This window comes from Cyprinodon variegatus, unplaced genomic scaffold, assembly GCF_000732505.1.
Source record: "Cyprinodon variegatus isolate N-32 unplaced genomic scaffold, C_variegatus-1.0 Scaffold49, whole genome shotgun sequence".
In the NCBI taxonomy this organism is placed as follows: domain Eukaryota; kingdom Metazoa; phylum Chordata; class Actinopteri; order Cyprinodontiformes; family Cyprinodontidae; genus Cyprinodon; species Cyprinodon variegatus.
Window position 1 is genome coordinate 874878 of NW_015150502.1, and position 19229 is coordinate 894106.

At 36.7% G+C, this 19229-nt stretch overlaps 1 protein-coding gene across 1 annotated transcript in view; it reads left to right on the forward strand.

The window, feature by feature from the left end:
- The window catches only part of LOC107082279, a 21890-nt gene extending 8240 nt beyond the window's left edge, over nt 1-13650 (forward strand). The window contains exons 3-4 of the mRNA XM_015370879.1: nt 1094-1379; nt 13580-13650. Coding sequence (XP_015226365.1) covers nt 1094-1379; nt 13580-13650 — 357 coding nt within the window. The remainder of the gene's footprint in view (nt 1-1093; nt 1380-13579) is intronic.
- The last annotated feature ends 5579 nt before the right edge of the window (nt 13651-19229 follow it).

A 19229-nucleotide genomic window follows, 5' to 3' on the forward strand; every position in this document is an offset into this window, starting at 1 on the left:
GCGACTTAAGTGTGACTCGAGTACGAGTCACAAACTCGAGTCCCCATCTCTGGTAGCTGGGTCTGAATCCTGGCTGTGTCAGGGAGGGCATCTGGTGTAAAAACAGCTAATATAAGAGACTCACTCACTCACTATTTTAACCTCTGAATAAGGGAACAGCTGAAAGGAAAAACATTCTCTTAGCGTTTTTAATTTTAGGACATTGATCTGACGATAATTAAATCACATTTCTCTACAGGCAATAGAAATTGGTGTTATATATTTTGCGTACAAAAAAAATTAAACATGATTAGATTTACTGTACAATTATGAGATACTTGACCTGCTTACAGCTGAGCATTTACAATGTGTCTGTCTCTATCCCTTAAGTATGGGTGGGCTTTACTGAATAAGCTGGCACTGAAAACTAACTAGAATATAGCTTGCCTGACTGTTTCCTTTTTGGCATTGCCATTTATCTACGACTGAGCCCCATTTCTGATAGATCTTCATGGAGCAAGTCATCTTATAGACTTGAATGCCTTCAGGTTTAGACAGAGAGAAAAACATGCAGATAACATCAAGCTTGAATAAGAGATCAGTGTATGCGGCTCACCTTTTTTTGCTCAACTGCTTGGAGGAGGATTAGAGTTTCTAACAAAGCTTCCGGACAGAAGGTGCATCTCTAAAGTGATATGTCAATAATAGTCAAGTATTTTACCTTATTTTTCTATCCTCCTAACACTGCAGGGCACCTCTATGAAAACACAAAGTTGTTGGTAGAGACACATAATGATGTTCATTCAAGGCAATGCTAATAAATATCATGCCCAGGAATTATGTACATGTTTCTGTCTGAATTATAAGGTCCCAAAATGGAACCTAAAAAAAATGCATTGACACACATTGAAATAATTATTAGCATCAGATGCTAACTTCTGATGCTTGAATGCAGCTTCTGCACTGCTATTGCATTACAATAGCAATGCTGGATTCATATGCCTTGGGTTAAAGTGACGTTTTGGTTAAAGTTAGGCTTAACATGAATGCAGATACTAAATTGAACAGAAGTCAGAGTAAGTTCTTAATGTGGTTTAAAATGTGCTTCTTTCAGAACTCCATGCTGACGGATAACCAGATGAGCACTCGGCTTCTTAACCAATGGGTGAACGGAGCTGCCTTTCACACCCAGATGTTGATCCATCTGGCTCGGTTAGAGGGGTCAGATGGAACCGTAGCAGTTAGAGCAGCCGATATTTACAACAAAGACGTCAACCGTCTTCTAGAGAAATACCAAAGTTACCTAATTGATAATCTTGAAGGAAAATATTATTCTCCCATATATACCAGCGTGGCAGTTTGTTGCTTTTTCTTTGAAGAGAACAAAATGAGAGCTACCGGTATACCACCATATTTTAGATACGAACCAATAACTTGTCCTCGCGTGAAATATGAAATTTGCCCGAATCGCGATAGGATTAGTGAACTTGTTACAGTTATCATGTCTAAACCCCAAATTAGATGGGCAACTACTTATTTTTCCACCTTGAGCACTAATATTCCAACCCTTGTTGGCCAACATGATACATTTAGTATTGCCATGCAGTAATGAGCAGTCTTGTTTAGTACAACTACAGCGAGGTTGGAGTAGGACTAAAGAAAATGTATGTTGAAAATATCTAAAGTTTTAACAAATATATCTGAATTTGGAAGAATCTCCTAATAATAGGATCTTATCAAACAGTTGCTGAAAACAGTTTTGACTAAGAAGATTAAAACTTTGATCAAATAAACCTTAGAGACTAGTAAGCAGAGTCAGTAATAATAGAGATAAACCCCTTAAAACCCACCGGGTCAACCCATTGCCTGTCCGAGCAAAACAGGACACAAGAAATGTCTCTAACCCCTCCCTGGACCACAATGGTAGCTGATACTTCCTCTGCCTTCTGCTGCTGTTTTTGGGGATGTCCTACTAAAGGTTTAACTATAGAACGTAAATTATACTACATTCCCATACATGTAGTATATTAGTATTGATTGAATATTGTTACGGTCACTGACCTCTAGGAGCTCTCTTCACGAGAGTTCTGTTTTAAGGTATTCTTCATTGTGAGTATATTTGTGAGATCCTACAGAAGTAAACCCTTTCTTTGCTTTATATGCTCATTATCAAGGATGTTGCTATACGTAGCATGAATAAATTCAGTTCATACTTCAAATGATTTTCCTTTTCTTGCATTACTCTAACTCTCCCACTTGAATAAAGAACCAAATTGAAATAACAGTATTTCTTCCTTTTTTTCTTGGTTGCTCTCCACATGCAATTGTCATCCATCTTGTCCTAGCACTTGTTTGATTCTGTGCTTTCAGAATCTTTATTTTTTCTTTCCATGCCTATCAATCTTATTTGACATCTTTTTACTGTCTGACAGCCTCATTGTCAGCAACCTCCATCCAATCTATTTGCAATCTCCTCTGTACCTACCTAAAAGTGACTTAACCTTAGCTCTCTAACATCCAATTAAGTCAAATGGATGTTGCTGTTCCTCGTACATGTAAAATTTTATTCCTGTTTATCCTGCCTATTTCTATAACAACAAAAAAGAAGAAAACTCACTGTAATCATTGTGACTTATAAATCCATGGATGTTGTTAATGAATATGGGTTTCTTTTAATGGGGCTAATGTCTATCTGAAGGAAATGTATCTTTATTCGTCGTTTTTGGGGGTTCCTTTTGTCATTTTTTCCATCAATAGCCTGACGGCCTGTATGTCTGATGTAGGTGAAAGGTCCAAAATGATCTATAAAAATCAGACATTAAGATTTGAATTGCGAGATGTGACAAGGGTGGATATATGTATGTGTTGATATAAATATGTTATTGAAAATAAAAAGTTTAAAAAAAAAATAAAAAAGAAGAAAACAAATGGCTCAAAACTGACCTTTGGCATCCTAAGTTGTATACAGATTAAAACTATTCACTTCTGTATGGTGGTTGAAATAACTTCACATTGTGTAACATTGGGGTAAATACACCTATATTCCACAGATTATGTTTATATTTGATTTAAATAAAGTAGGTGGCAAGCTGTAGTTTAAGATCAATTCAATAACCAGGAAAAAAGCATTTAATTCCACACATAACTGGTGAAACTGACTTCACAAAAAAAATAATCTTGACTGTTCATCCCCAGATCTAGATCACACAGTAATGATGAGGGTTGAGATGAAAGAGCATAAGATTGTTAATAGGAAAGGTTAAACTTCACTCTTACTGCCCATTATATGCTTTAAACTTGTGAAATACCAAATAAGGCTTAGCCCCCCCTCCACAAAAAAATTATTTCACCATGTAACCATTATGAGTTTACAGATTACGCATTACCTCGGAAAAAAAAAACACATAAGGCTTGAATAATAATTTATTTCCAAACAGCATGTTTAGATCATACCATATGTCTAAGCAGTTATATTACACCATTTTCACACACTTCAACCCTACGTTAAGGTCATAGCTACAATAATAATTGTTTTTTAAATGTTTATAAGTGTTGATGAGTGCAAAGGATTCTGCACCGGTAGGAATAATAGGTTGAAATGACGTCAGACAGAGCTAGGATATTGCCAGTTTATTGTAGCTCTCTTATAGATAAGAGAAATAGTTTTCTCTTGCTCAGGCCAAAACAAAGCCCAACATAAATGAGGCAAGACTAAAGTGCACATCGACCAAGCTTTTGAACATTGGTGCAGACTTACAGAAAAAAGGGGTTTCACAAGCCAAGCAGAGATTGCCGTTTTTATTTTGAATAGGTCTACTTAGGCTAACCAAAGGTTAACATTAGCGAACATGGCAGCAGGCTGGCAAACTGTATGGAACAAGGGTGCACGAGTGGCAGTGTGCCACTTTCTGGCCCAGAGGAGTTAAATTTGTTGCTCTCACTTTTAATGACAAAAAAGGACCAAGGATAATTAATAAAGCCATTGTTGGACATCTACCACCACCACATCATTAATGAAGTCAAGCACTAAACTACATTGAAAACCACATTAACTTCCCCTCATAACATTCGCCCTTTATGCATGCATTTTATTATCAACCATCTTTTTTTATTTATTTATTTCTCCTGTCACCCATAGTTATTCTTTTCTCTTTTTTTTCTAATTGTAAGGGCAGCTCCTTTGACAGCAGCAAAACCTCGGACACCACATCTCCCTATGTACAGTGTCTGTGTTTTGTCTTTTTCTTGAATGTGATATACCGAAACTGAATTTTGCCCTACTGGTGTGGTGCTCCCGGCTGGGGGGCAAATAAATGTAATCTTAATCCTCATTTATTTCAGAATCAGAATAATTGTTGATGTTGCTTCCCAACATCATCTACTGCTGCTGGTCAGTATGTGTAACAATTTATTAGGTTCTCCATACAATTGGTCATTATAAACTTGCTTTATCATGACAATGCCATTATTTTTCATGCAGTATTGAGTATCTTGTATCACTCATTAGATGGTTTTCAAAGTCTGCCACTATACCTTTCCTAGCTTCAAATTAACTATTCAAATTTAATTAAGGATAATACAAGTTTAAAATTTCCAAAGATCTCTTAGCATAAATTCATTAAATCTGAATTTAAGTGCCTTACCTATTAAACAGACAGATTTAAGCAGGGTAACACCTATGTTTATATTAGTTTCCATTCACTGTCCTTATTCACTATTATGGTGTCCACGTGGCTGTTTTACTATTTTGAGTAGGTAAAGCAAAGGCAGAATTAAACTGCTGGGTAGAGTTAACCAAAGCACAGAAATCTCCAGAACACAAAATACACTTGTCATCAGGGGCTGAGAAGTTTTTATAATGATGGTCACCAGATACCCAAAGAAGGACAAACAGAGCACTATCATGATGGCTGCAACAGTAACAAACGCTCTTTTCCTTGTTTGGTTCACATGTTTCTTGTTCCCCAAGCTTTCCCCTGGCCCTCCATCAATAAGAGAACAGAGAACAGAAAAGCTGCACAAAAAAACAAGCACCAATGAGGAGGCCAAAAAGGAAAAAAATATGTATATAAAGAGATTAGAATCGAGAATGTTTGCTGCACAGCTAAACAAACCTGACACCAGCCAAACAGTAAGAATGACAATATTTCTGCTTGCCACACCCCGGGCGTTTCGTAGACCTTGGTAGGTGATTGGATGAACAGCAGCCAGGTAACGATCCAAACAGGTGAGGACATGAAACAAGATCTCTCCTGGGAAAATGGAGCCTGTGAGGTAAACACCTGCTATGGTTATAGCTGGAAAACCCACTGCTGACCCTAAAATCATTAAAGCTGTCCCCAGAATCCAGATCAGCTCCAGGATGCATTGGTGATAGGTAAAAACCTCAAAGTGGCTTCTTGCTTTAAATAAGCGCTGCTGACATTTCTGTTGGAGGCCGTGGCAGAGAATGAAGACTGAAACTGGAAAAAGGAGCAAAACCCTGGTGGCAACCAAGGCAGTGCCGATTAAGGATCCATCAGTGTTGTTGGCACAGCGGGACTGTGAGGAATCAAAGGAAGAGTTTGGAGGAAGAGGCAAAGACATTTTGGCTCTCTAGTAAGATGACTGATTCCTGTAAAGAAATAACACCAACATGTAAAGTTGGGAATGCAACTATTTTGAAAGTTTCATGAATATTTAGAGATGTAATTCTAAGAAATTGTAGCATGCCCTCCAAAAATATAGTTCTGAAAGTTACAGTAGAGTCCTATTTTGTCATTTCTGTTAACACCTGAAAATTAACACTTATTCCATTAGATAAACTAGAAATGAAACAACTGAGAACGGAACAAATTTTTAAAAAGCAGTATTAGTCCATTTGCAAGAATTTTGTTTTTATTTAAGAGAAGATTGAAATAAGAGGATCAGAAGAAAAGACTTGTCTGTTCGGCTTTAGGACGTTTGGGATGAATGGGACATTTTTTAAAAGGGGGTATGGGATATGCTAAACAGATGAAGCCGACAAAACAAATTCCTTCCAATTTGCTTTATATAGCAGCTACACTATAAAAAATCTATATCTAGATTAGTCATTTTTTCTTAAAATAAGTGCATTTGTTCTTGAATTGAGAAGGTAAAATAGACATTTTGCCAATAAAACAAGACAATTTACATTTAAAATAAGAAAACACAATTGCATTGTCTTATTTCATGTGAAATTTATCTAAATATCTTATTTTAAGAGTAAAAATATTCATTCCATTGTCAAACTATATCATTTACCTACTCAAATTAAGAGTAAATACATTTAATTTAAGAATTTTGTTTACTTAATTCTAGATCGTTTTTTTCCAGTATCAGACTCTATAGATAACATGAAAAGAGAACAAATATGTAATTGTTCTTAAAACTTTTTTCCCCTGTTTCTTTTGAAACATGTTTTATTGTAAACATAAGCTTGATGGTCAATAATGAGCGACCATATAATAATAATGTTCTACTAATTTATTTTGGTGCTTTTAAATAAGCTTTAAGGTTTTAAACATTATGCTGTCCAGTATTTTGGATACTTTGTACTTTATTCATATGCTATTCAGTTTAATTCAATTCACTTTATCTATACTGAATAAAATAAAGATCCAGTATGTATATTAAATCTACTATTATTCATAATTCTATAATGTATAATTATTTAAAAAGATAGTCATTAGTCATTAGTGGAAAATAAACCCACCTTGCATGTAGGGATTGTATCCTCTCACTCTTCTGTCCTTTAAAATGCTGTCACTAACATCAGCTGCCCAGACTTTAAAAACTACTTATTGTTTTGACAAGCATGATTCAAATTGCTGATGTGACGAGACGATAAATAATAAAGGTTAAGCTGTTTTGCATGACTGGAACAGTACAATAAAATAATCACACACTGGGAAAACAATCTAGATATAAGTTAAAATTTCCTAAATTAATTGTATTTACCCTTAATTTGAGTAGGCAAATCAGATACGTTGCAAATAAAATGAGTATTTTTACTTTTAAAATAAGATAATTAGATAATATGCACTTGAAATAAGACAATGCAATCGTGTTTTCTTATTTTGAGTGGAAGTTCTCTTGTTCCATTGGCAAAATGTCTGTTTTACCTCCTTAATCCAAGAACAAATGCACTTAATTCAAGAAAAAATGACTTATCTATATTTTGATTTTTTTCCAGTGCAGGGAAATGTTTTGGGCTTTCCTTTTTTTCCCCAACTTCCTATCTCACACATGGAGATTATAGGCAGTTTCACGCTAAAGCAGGCTTTTTGGGAAGTTTTTAGTGGTATCCTTGTCTCTGATCTGGAAGATCACTTTTTGTTTGTCTGTATTGTGCATTTAACTCTCAGTGGTGATTAGTGTTCAGAGTGTGGGTGAAGGAGTTTAATTCGTTAACTGTGGTTCATGATCTCCCAGATGTGACATATTAAGCTTTTGGTTGTTTCTGGTATTTCTGGAAAGGCTCATGTCCCCATTTGGCCATGTGAATTTTGGCTTAGGCTCGGCAGAATGTTCTCCCTATCGCTGTTCCTTTAAATTATAGGAACCACTGTTCATCAAAAAAGACGCCTTTTCTTTCCAGATTCAGTCTAGCAGGTTACAGGGTCTCTGTGTCTGGTCTGGAGGTGTCAGGGTTGTTTTGGAGGCATTCCTTAATTACCTTCAGGCCAATTTCTGTTTCAGCGTGGGTGTAGAGCCTCTCTACATCCACTGTGAACAGGAGGCTGCTCTGTTTGGTGTGGCGTCATGCTACCCTGCCTTTAATGAAGCTGGGGTGTTTGAAGAAAAGTTAATTCAAATATTAGTCGACCTTTGGAATTTGGTGGGGTTTTGGCCCATTTGGAAGCGTCCTTATGGATTTTGGGTAGCAGATACTGTAGAAGTAGCTGTGTCTGGGTTTCTGCTCTACTTCTAGTCTTGTCAGGACTCCTGTCTGTGTGTTTGTGTTTCTGTGTTTGTCTCCCTTCATCCACCAGGAGGCGCCTGGTTGTGGTACGCCTCCTCACACACCTACTGATGGTTTCCTCGTTAACGGAGTGTTTTTAAGCTGCTGACTGCCACTACCTCGACGCCAGGGTGTTTGCCAGTTCAGGGTACTCTAGCCAAGCTGAGTTTTGCTGAGTCAAATTTAGTTTTTGTCAACCTGAGTTTAACTTAGTTTTTTGTCTTTGCCTCTCGGCAGGAAGTCATCCTGCAAACTGGATTTCTCAGACCTTCTCTCCCTGGAAGGATCAACTTAGCTTCAAACTGAGCTGGGGTTCAAACAGGAGGTTTGGATCCACTTTCCCCAAGAGATTGTTTGAGCTTCGCACTGAGAAAGGGATTAATCTCCTCTACGACCCGTTCAAGTACCGCAGGAAATCTGAGTGGCAGTCAGTTTCTTCGTTCACCTACTAACAACCACATTCTGGGTAAACCCTGTTCCGCCCTCCACCAAATCAAACACTGGAACTACAGCATACAGACTGGAGTCAAGGATTGAACTACCTCTCTGGAAATGTGAGTCAGCAACTAAATCCTCTTCTCCAAGTTTACGAGTCAAATTCCCCACTGAGCCTGAACTAATGCTGTGTCTTCCCCTCACTTTTCAGTTCCGGTTCAGCAGTGTTCAGAGCAACACTTCTCTCTCTGTTTTACCTCTTCAATAAAACCTGTTACACCTTTTCCCTGGTCTCCCTGTTTGGTTTTCTGCATTTGGGTCTGAACTTTGTAAAATCATGACAAGTCTGAGGTGACGTAGGTCCCTTTGATTCTGATGTATTAGTTGAAAAATTAAAGGATGCATTTTATTGGCTGTTCCCGCTGGGAAGGTGAAGCGAATGGTTGAGCTTTGAAGAAATAAGCTAGTTTCAGTTTCCTGTGGTATTGTTGCAGCTCTATCTTACGTGTTTCCCGAACAGTTGTGATTCTGTTGGCTGCTGGGACAAATAAGATACCTTTTTCTAAGACATACTGTGACAGCCTGCTGTCACACTCTGAAGCTGTGTGGTAACTTTTACATTTTTCATTTTCAAAATCAGTTGCACATTTCATATATTTTCATTAGCCTGACTTTAAGTTAACTTTTTGCAGAGCACACATTTAGTTAACTTTATTTGTCAGGTTGTTGTTTTTTCATCAAGAAGCAATTGATTAATTTCTTTCTTCCTTGAGTTGCCAGTTTCCTTGGGATCTGCTGGTGGAGGGCTGCAATGAGCTCCAGCTTTCCTCAATTGGTTGCAGGCTAATCAGCGGATCAAACCATTTGTAATGGGAAGGGAAATTTGTTTATCATTTGTTTAAATATTCTTAGTTTGGGCAACTTTATAAATTAGTTAAATTTAAAAAGTATTTAGTGTCTGGCCAGTATTTATCTGTTTACATAAGTTGTATTAGTTTGTTAGTCAGTTACTCCCCTTGTGTGTCAACAGTAGTCTGATCAGCGACTATATAAGTTTCCCTCATTTCCTGTTTGTTAGGTCAGTTTGTGCTTGAGTTCTTTAAGCTAAAGCCTGAATTGAATTCTGTTTTGTTGACCTCTTTTTGGACCCAGTTTATCATTTTCTTGAACATTTTTGGAATAAATTAAGACTTCTTTTTTTTTAAATTTCAGTGGTTTTCTGGCTGGTTTGTGCAAATCCCTCACACATAACTTTTTTGAGTGTTAGACTGGTAAAGAAGTTGGGGACTCTGTTTGATCTAGTTAAATTGATCCTGTAAAGTGCCTTGAGATGACATGTGTTTTGCATTGGTGCTATGAACTCTGTTTGAAGATAAGCTGTGGGACATCACTGTGTTCTTTGATGTCTCCAGTGGATTTAATGTGATTCAGTCTGACTTAAACTCTGGAAAACTCAGGTGAAGGCATCAACAATTGCATAGATCAAAGTTTAGCTGACAAACAGACCACCGTTGGTGAAATTGAAGGAATAAATGTCTAATCAAGTAGTTAACACCACAGGAGCATGATGGGGATAATATTGTCCACCATCCCTTTTTACCCTGTACACCCCAGACCTTCAGTACCAGACTGACTCCTGTTTGCAGCAAGATGCTCCATATCTTCTATAAGTTTGAAAGTGTTATCTGTTTTACCATTCCCTGCTGGGGTAACAGCATCAGAGCAAATCAATTAAAAAAGCTCAACAAAAGAAAACACCATTTATATTGAGAAAATAAATCAGCCAAAAATAATGAAGGTTTTATATTCTATTAGTGCGACTCAGAGGTTGGGTATCACTGCTCTATGCCACAGATAAAGCAACATCCAATTTAAAGGTGGCTCAGAGGGTAGGGTCTTATCCGCAAATCAATGAGTTGCCAGTCCAAGCCACTGCTCTGCCTGGCTTTATTGATCTAAGCCTGACCAAGACACTTCAACTGGTTTGCTTTTGATGGTCAATAACACCCATTCACACATCTTTTTCTGGGTGAATGACCTCACATAGTGTAAAGTGCTTTGGTTTCCTTAAGATGTGATGAGGTGCTGAACTAACCCTAACATTTATTGGTAATAAGACTCTTACCTCATCCTTTGAAACTTGTGTACAACTCAAGCCAAGTGTTATCATCATTTTGAAATTTGAGTCAAAATATCTCTATACATTGCAAAGTTCATCTGATGGAAATTCTAAATCCACTGTTTTCTTTCATTATTTTTTTGTCTTCTGCCTTATAAAAATGAAACACTCGTACAAAGTGTAGTTAACTCATTTAATGACTTTTTAATAAAGTTAGAGCAGGGATTCGAATATCAAACTGGAATAATCAAATCTGTAATCATTACTAAAATAAAACAAGAGAGAGACAAGTTTTAAGAGATTAATAAAGACATGTTTTTTTTCTGGAATGTCATTAGTACTTATCTGTTTAATATCAAACTAGAGCAGGAAAGAAAGAAAAAAAAGAGCCCTCTCACCTTTGGTTTTATTGATGTAGAAACTTTTTGAAGCTGTTAATTTGCCTGAAGAATCACATCACCATAAAATTTGACAGCTATGTAATTAATTTCACATAAAGGTCAGATCGTTTACCCAAATACCATATTATCGATGCATATCATATAGTAGTTCACAGTTGATGTTAAGCTGAATCTCACCGAAACCGACAATTTGAATATGGAAAGAAAGGCTGACATGATGCATTGCAGACGGGGATGTTGCAGATGCAGTCATTGAAAGAGACGCAGGGCACACAGTTGGCAGGTTGGCTGACACAATCAGGCAAACAATCATGCACACATGTACACCTAAAAATAAATTAAACTGTCTAATTTAGTCCTGTGTTTGAGCTGTGGCTGGATACCAGAGTATCTCACATGCATGAGGAGCACATACCGCTCCATACAGAAAGCCCCTGGCCTGCTGAACCCATACAGCCCTTGTGAAAGTCAACTTTACTATTTGTACACTAATATAAAGTTTGGCTAAGCTTTCCCTCCCCGATTCTTTCCTGAGAAGAGATCACTCATGACAAACTCTTTAAGTAACACTTCATAATGTATATTTATTTTATAACCATGAAACATGACAAAAGAATTTGATAGAAATTGTAATCTTACTCAGACCAGAAAAGTTTCTTAGTGTTACAGAAGGCAGTCGTTACCAACTCTCGTGGAGTGGCCCCAAAATACATCTTACACATCATCACATCATTGCATCATACACGTTTGCAAAGGAGGAGACACCCATTGCTCAAGCCATAATCAACTATTACACAGTACCCCATGCAGGTTTTATTAGGGTTTGAAAGACTCACACATCATTAGTAAAAATAATCCTAACGTATATAAAAAAAAATCTTTCATCTGATATAATGAAAGTGTAAAAAGGTCACATTTCTGTGTGTATCATTAACATAGATATTGTTAACAGTTATGTGGTTGAATATGAGGCTATATATCAGTGGTAAATAATAAACAGCGTGACATCAGCTTGGCTATCTGCTGAGGTAAAACTATACATATTTACTTGTGAAACTAATACTAAAAATGCAATGTACACTAAATTCAAGATTAGATAAAACAGAGATACACAAATCCATTGTAATTCAATATGTGGTCTTTATGCAAAATACAGAAGGATTTGGTCTAAAGACAACTTACCAGGGAATTTTAACCCAACAACCCACTCAGATAAACACTGGTTCATCCTAAAGACAAAACACCCAAACCTAAGCTTAGCTGTGTTGTTTATGCGTTCCAGTGCAGCGAGGATATTGGAGGAACCAAATGCTAACATCAAACAATTGTTTGATGTTAGCAGGTTAGGACATAAAACAATTGTGTTAAAGTAGCTAAATATGATTAAGTAAATGCCAAAAACGGATGCAGATTTTTTTTTAGGGGAAATGCATGGCACGACATTTGAGAGCGCGTAGCTCTGGGAAAGATTCCGCTGTACACTAACACCTCAAGAATAAAGGACACGGCTTTGAAGACCAAAGTGTTCAGAAGTTGTGTAGAGAGGACAAATGGTTTAAAAGAGGGGTCAAAGTAGCCATCATTGTGAAAAGAGAAAAGCCATTACTGAACGGAGTGGGAGGATTGCGGTTTAAGCATCCAAACATTCTGCACTGGCATTATGATTGAAAAGGCCAATCACATAGCTCATGCACAACAAAGGGCTCCAATAATCCAGAAGAACAAGGGGTGGCTATCTGATTTGCATCTGACTTGGAATGTGTACAGGAGGATGGACCTCCAAGCTGCATAAACACATCAGCACTAGAGTTTGATCTGGGACTCCTGGGTAGGTGTCGAAATATCTTCAAAAAAACTGAGCAACAGTCTGGTTGCCTTCCAATTTCCAATTTAAGCCTGTTTGTGGTTGCCATGACTCAGATGACTGATAATTTACACAGGCAAGCATACAAGTAGCTTCTGAGAGGATACCAAAGAACAACTGATATTTAGGAGTTTTATGTCAGAATGTTTTATAAATGAAAAGTGCTTGAGATGACGTGTGTTATCAATTGGAGATATATAAATAAAATTAGCTGTATAGAATGTTGTGACCATTTGTACTAGAATTAAATATTTATCCCTTTTTCACATCAGCAATTAAAACTACAATTAAATACTACTTTTGCTTTTTAGTATCTAGCAGTGTTTAATTGCATGACTTAGTAACAATGCTTATAATCTCTCAGATCTACCGAGGTTTAATCTATATCAACATGACATTACATTCTTTGGTAACCTAAATAACTTAAACCAAACCAGTCCTAATTTTATAAGGAGTTTATTACAGTTCAATTAAATGCAACTAACAATATTCTTTAAAAGTCTTCCTATAAATCCGCAAAACAACTTGAATTCAGTATTAGGCATGGCAGCTTTTTTTGGGAAATGAAAGCTTCAGTTTACCTTTCTTATGAAAGTACAGCAGTTGCAATACCAAACTGCTGGGGAGGCTAAACCATACTATGGACTTATGCATCAAACAGCTGACTCTGGTGCCAAGGACGTCTGATTCCCTGAGAGATGTGACAATGAGGAACACCAAAAACCACAAGAATACCACACCTGTAATGGCCAGAACTGTACGGAAAGCCCGTCGTTTTGTTTGATCGACATGTTTTCTATCCTTGTCTTTTTTCCCAGGACCAGGATGTCTTAAAGCACGAAGAACAGAAAAGCTACAGAAAGAGACCATGACCATAGAGAAGGACTGAAAGCAGGAGAACTGGATTACTGGGAATTTAGGGTAGTATATAACTGTTAGATGGCTCCACAGAAAGGAGAATAACCAAGCAAATAAAGTACTGATGTTTCTGATCATCACCCCATGGATATTTTGTAGTCTCTTAAATGTAACTGGATAAACAACAGCCAGGTAGCGATCTAAACAGGTAAAAATGTGAAAAAAGTTTTCTCCAACAAACACGATGTTCATGAGGTACAACCCAGCTAACCTTACGGTAGGGAGATGTGAGGCTCCATAAAATAAAGCTGTTCCCAAACCCCAGATGAGCTGGATGAGGGCTACGTGGTAGGTGAACAGGTCAAAGTGGCTCAGCGGTTTAATTAAGCACTGCCGTCGCCACTGTTGATGACCCAGGAATAGGAGGAAGATAGAGCTAGGAATGACAAAGAGTAGTCTGGTCCCAGTGAAGGCATAGAGGATTGATGAACCCAGGGTGATGTTAGCACAGCGGGACTCCGCCAAGATATCATACAGCTTCACAAAAGAGGAGTTAGTGGACGTACTCATTGTAGGGTAGATCTTGGAAACCTGCAAAGTTTAGAAGATGACTTTAAATATAAAGTATTCTTTGAGGTTGAAGCATATGGAGTACAAATTTAAATGAAGAGGTTTATGATATCCCTATTCTTGCCTAAAGTAACTAATCATAACCTGGAGTGGATGATAAATATTACATTTTGAGAAAAATATACTTTCAGGAATAGTTTTATTACATTAAAAACATGACAAAGTATTACTACTTTGCTTGAGGGAAATTTCTAGTTCCTTAGCAAAAAGTAGTTTATTCAAGTATACTAAAAGTGCACTAATTTCATACTTTAAATAAGCCAGTGCACTTTTCTAAACTATATTTCATATACTTAACAATAGTATAGTCAAGTGTACTTGACTATACTATTGTTTACTTTATTGTAAACTTAAAAATGTCCCAATGTAGTTCGAAGAAGTATTCATTTAGTAATACTTCAAGTACACTAAAAGTACATTGTTCGGTATACTTTCTAAACTTATATTCTTAAGTATTCTTAATAGAATTTACTTCAAGTATACTACTTTTTGCTAGGGGACGTGAGGACATCACACAATAAAGAAAAAGCTTGTTTTCAGAATCAGAATCAGAAATACTTTAATAATCCCAGAGGGAAATTACTTTTGTTACACGCTCAAGTCACAGTTTTACATGATATATACACACATCCAACTATACAATATAATAAAGTGCACCAGAGCAACACAAACATAATGTTTATGCTTAAACATGTGTGGTCAAATCATAGGACTTTTATGAATTTATATATCAGTAGTTCATTCTGGTTGCATACATACTTTTCCTGCACACCATGCTAAAATATGTATTTTAATGTTTCAGAATTTATTTCTTTTTTTCAGTCAGTAAATAAAGCCCTTCATTTATATTTATATTTATAAAGATAACAGAAAATCATTACTGCATATGTGCACAGCAGGAGCCAACTTTGGCCAGTTAGCACCATTCTATAAAAGTGTGAAAACAATGAAGAAAGTCAAAAATCCAGTGTAAACCAAAACATACTTGATTCCAAGTAGGATACACCTGGATTAACGCTTGGAATGCAGTATAAACATTGATGATCACTGGAGTTGGTGTTCAGCTCGATTCTTACCTTGATGCCGTGTCCCTGTTTGGATTTCTTATTAATGGACTTCTTTGTTTAGCTTGATGTCCTGGTAGGATGTGGGGAGGAGTCACCTGAAATTAGCTGCCATAAATCAGTTAGCTTAACTAATATGAATGAATGAATGAATGAATGAATGCTTTATTTCGGTTTATTAACAAAAAAATTAAATAATATTTTTTACAAAAGAATCAATCACAGAGCAACTGAAAAAGGAACAGTCTGAAGCCCCAAGGCTTAATTTAGCCTATCCTGTACCATCATTACATTGATTCACAATATAACATTGGTACTAATACATAATTAAAAAACGCATAACTTAAACTGAAAAATCAAACTCAGTTAAATTTCATTGTAACCTTTTATAATTTTAGATCCTAAAGTCTTCTTGAAAACAAATATAGAGTAAGACCTCTTTATTCCATGGTTTAGCTCATTCCATAATTCCCAAAACTTACACACATCTATACTTAAGATTAGTTCTGGCTTTGTAAGTTTCAAACATTAATAAATCCTTTAACTTATCCCTCTGCTTAAACATTCTTTTAATACAAACATGGATTGTCTTATTTACCTCTTGTAACATAATTTCCAATGTTTTTAAATATAGGATGTCCGGAAATTATAATGTTAAAAATCAGTTTGTCTTTGAACGCATTGAACACGTTGAGCTGTTTCCATGAGGCATTGCAGTGCCTCATGTGGATGGAGTGGATCTTTTCATTGTGATGGGTCAGTTGATCACTCAGTAACTGAGTAACTTTTTATTGATTACTATTTTACTCTAAATTGGTTTAACTTCTTGATGACCACTTTTTACTTTTACTTCAAGAGAAATATGATGAAGTACTGCTACTCTTACTACAAAAGCATCTTGGGTAAACTACCCACCTCTGACCCAGACAGTGAGTCATGCTATTTAGTGATCAACTGACATAACTGGCCATAATGATTTCCATGGTGATTTGCTTTATCACATAAAAGTGTCACTTGCTTTGAAGATAGAAGATAAATGCCAGTTGCATTTTCGCTGTAATCATACTCTGTCACACTGATTATAGAGAATTTATCTATTATTTGATTTGAATTGATCCACGAATTTTCTGTAAGGTCAAAGATAAACTTATGTGATTGGAGTGATAGGTTAGTTTACATATAACCAATAAAAGGCTTAAATATATATTTTGTAGTAAGAAAAACATTAGACCGCTGAAGATTTTTTCATCATTAACTCTCTACTTTGCATTAATGGAGAGTAAATGTAAATCTTGTACTTGCAAAGCCAGCTGTGTTGACATTTCAAGCAGCACTATTAGGCAGTTTTTTATATAACTCAATATCCATCTGTAATCGAGTTAGTTAGGTTTAGGATATTTATTATATTTTTTTTAACAGATAAAAAGACATATTGTGTTTACATAAACAATACTGTGACTGAAAAGCTTAGGCTAAAGTAAATGCTTATGGAAGCCTGCATACTTACAACAAAATTAAGCTAAATATTACAAGAACAAATATACCTCACTTACATGAATAAGTTTCAGAAATAATGTGCACAGTTTTTTTGACACACGGAAACATGACTTTACCTCTGAATTAGCAGTATTCTACCTTCTAACTCTGGCAACAGAAATGCATCTAATTTGATTAATGATTTAAACTTTACACCCAGTGTGATTACACTGGGGCTTATACATATAAGTAGATCTTTGCAATGTGGTACTTATTGTAATTCGTAAATAATTTTCTTCTGCCTGACAAATAAATGATGCAAAAACAAACCTTTGGTCTGATTCGGTTAAAAGTTTGTAAAGAACTTCAGCAGAAACACTGTATTTTGGTGAAATTTTTTGTCTGCTGTTTGTATATATATTTACTTTCTTTTAATTTATGTAATCATTTATTGTGCCTTAAACCAGTAAAAAAGTTCATACAAATCTTCAAGTCCGTATATCTTAACAGGTATAAGGGTCTTTGTATGCACAGATTTACAAAGAAGGTGCAAAGTAATTTGCAGGATGCACCTCAGACTGTCCAGGAGCTCAGTGATGCCCTGGTCCAGATCTGGGGGGAGATACCCCAGGACGCCATCCATTGTCTCATTAGGAGCATGCCCCTGTTGGGGCTCAAATGGTAGAATCTCAAAAATCAAGACGCCTTCAGTCGATTATCTCATCTGACCACAAGGACGGGGGAAAAAAGCTTTTATTTTACAGATCAAATCCACATGCTGTACTCAGTACAACGTATCCCAGCGCTTTACATCTCATCAGACAATCTCAGCTTTTTCCCAACTGTCAATTAATTTCAGGCTGCTTTTATAGACTCCACATTGCACTATGTACGTGCACTACTGGATGCTCTGTCGAAATCTTCCTGGAATTCACGTGTGCTGGTCAAGGCCAAAGGTTGTTCCAACTCGACAGGATGCCCTGTCGAAATCTCGGACGAGGCAGCCACTAGGAACCCTGTTTTTGCCAAGATTTGTATGTGACTTCCAGCATGTAGACACCCTGTCTACATGCTGCATTCTCTGTGTGGCCAAACAAGCATAAGGCCACAAATAAGACTACTGTACATAAGCCAGCTAGAATTCTACATTCTATTGCCTGTCATTGTCAGGCATGCATACACGCACGTGGGGGCCATGCAAATTATTGAATACCAATTTGAGTTTTATTTGCAATGAACTTTCAGCAAAATCAATTATGCGACTAGCCTGCTGCATAATTTTTTCACTGTACTTCTTGGGGTGTCTTTGAATGCAGCCCTCTGTAGGATGATAGTTTTTATTTCCAGCTCCAACATCTATAAACAAAGGTGTTCAGCAAAATAGCTGTGACTCCATCAGCGAGAACAGATGAAGCTATTATAATGAGAAAAATCAGAGAGAGCATAAAGTTAGAGATTGATCTAATATATACTGCAGAATGGGATAATAGAGACAGAATGAAGCAACAGAAAAGGGGTCCCTATAGTATGTCATATACCTGCTAAAAATAGACAGGGCTTTTGATAAATGATGACTGGATTTGTGAGAACCTCCTAGCATACCCCCAACAGGAGGTTAAAGAGGGCATCTCCTGGTGCACGTTACCTCTGTAAGTGTTAAACAGGCCCAATCCTAAGCCCGTCTAAGTACTCCCCCTACTCACAAAACCTTCCCTTTGTGCATTCTCAGGGCTCCGCCCTATTAAGGGCCAGCCCAAACCATATACTGGGTACAGTGAGTGGACTGTTTAGCCCTTAAATAGCAAATCTGCATCAACGTAGACTCACTGGAATTTGAGTGCAGTTGCAAAGGCAGTCTACTGGTGGAGGAACTACCTGCATTTAATTATAGGTTCCTCTGGTTTGATGCATCTTTTTCACATTGACAGAAAATCCCATATAAGGAAAAAATGCTGATTAATTCCAAAATGCCAGGTTCTCTTTAAAATAGCTTTATCCCAGTTTTATTTTCAAGTAAGGGGTAAATATTTTACTTAATGTCACTCTGAAAATAATGGAGCTGATGGATTTATGGAATCACTCAAACACCCCATTTGTGGTAGACGGAGTGGGAACAGCTGCAGCAGGTTTTATATTTCTATCAGTTTCTAATTATTTTTTTTTGTATCAGAATGACATATCTATAAAAATGTATCTCCATTATACTGTCTCCTAAACATCCACACAACTGCATGATGTAGAAGCTTAATATATTGCAAGTAATGAAAGCTTGAAAGGAGTTTGTCAAAATGTTCCAGCACAGATCCTTGCACTTTGCAACCTCTGTAAAAAGGTACAGCCATGCATGTGGGGCATCTCATTTTTGCCATAGCAATGATTACTTTTCTTTCCTGGTGGAAGAAAAAAGTAGCCTGACGTAGTCCTACTCAATTCTAGTCAG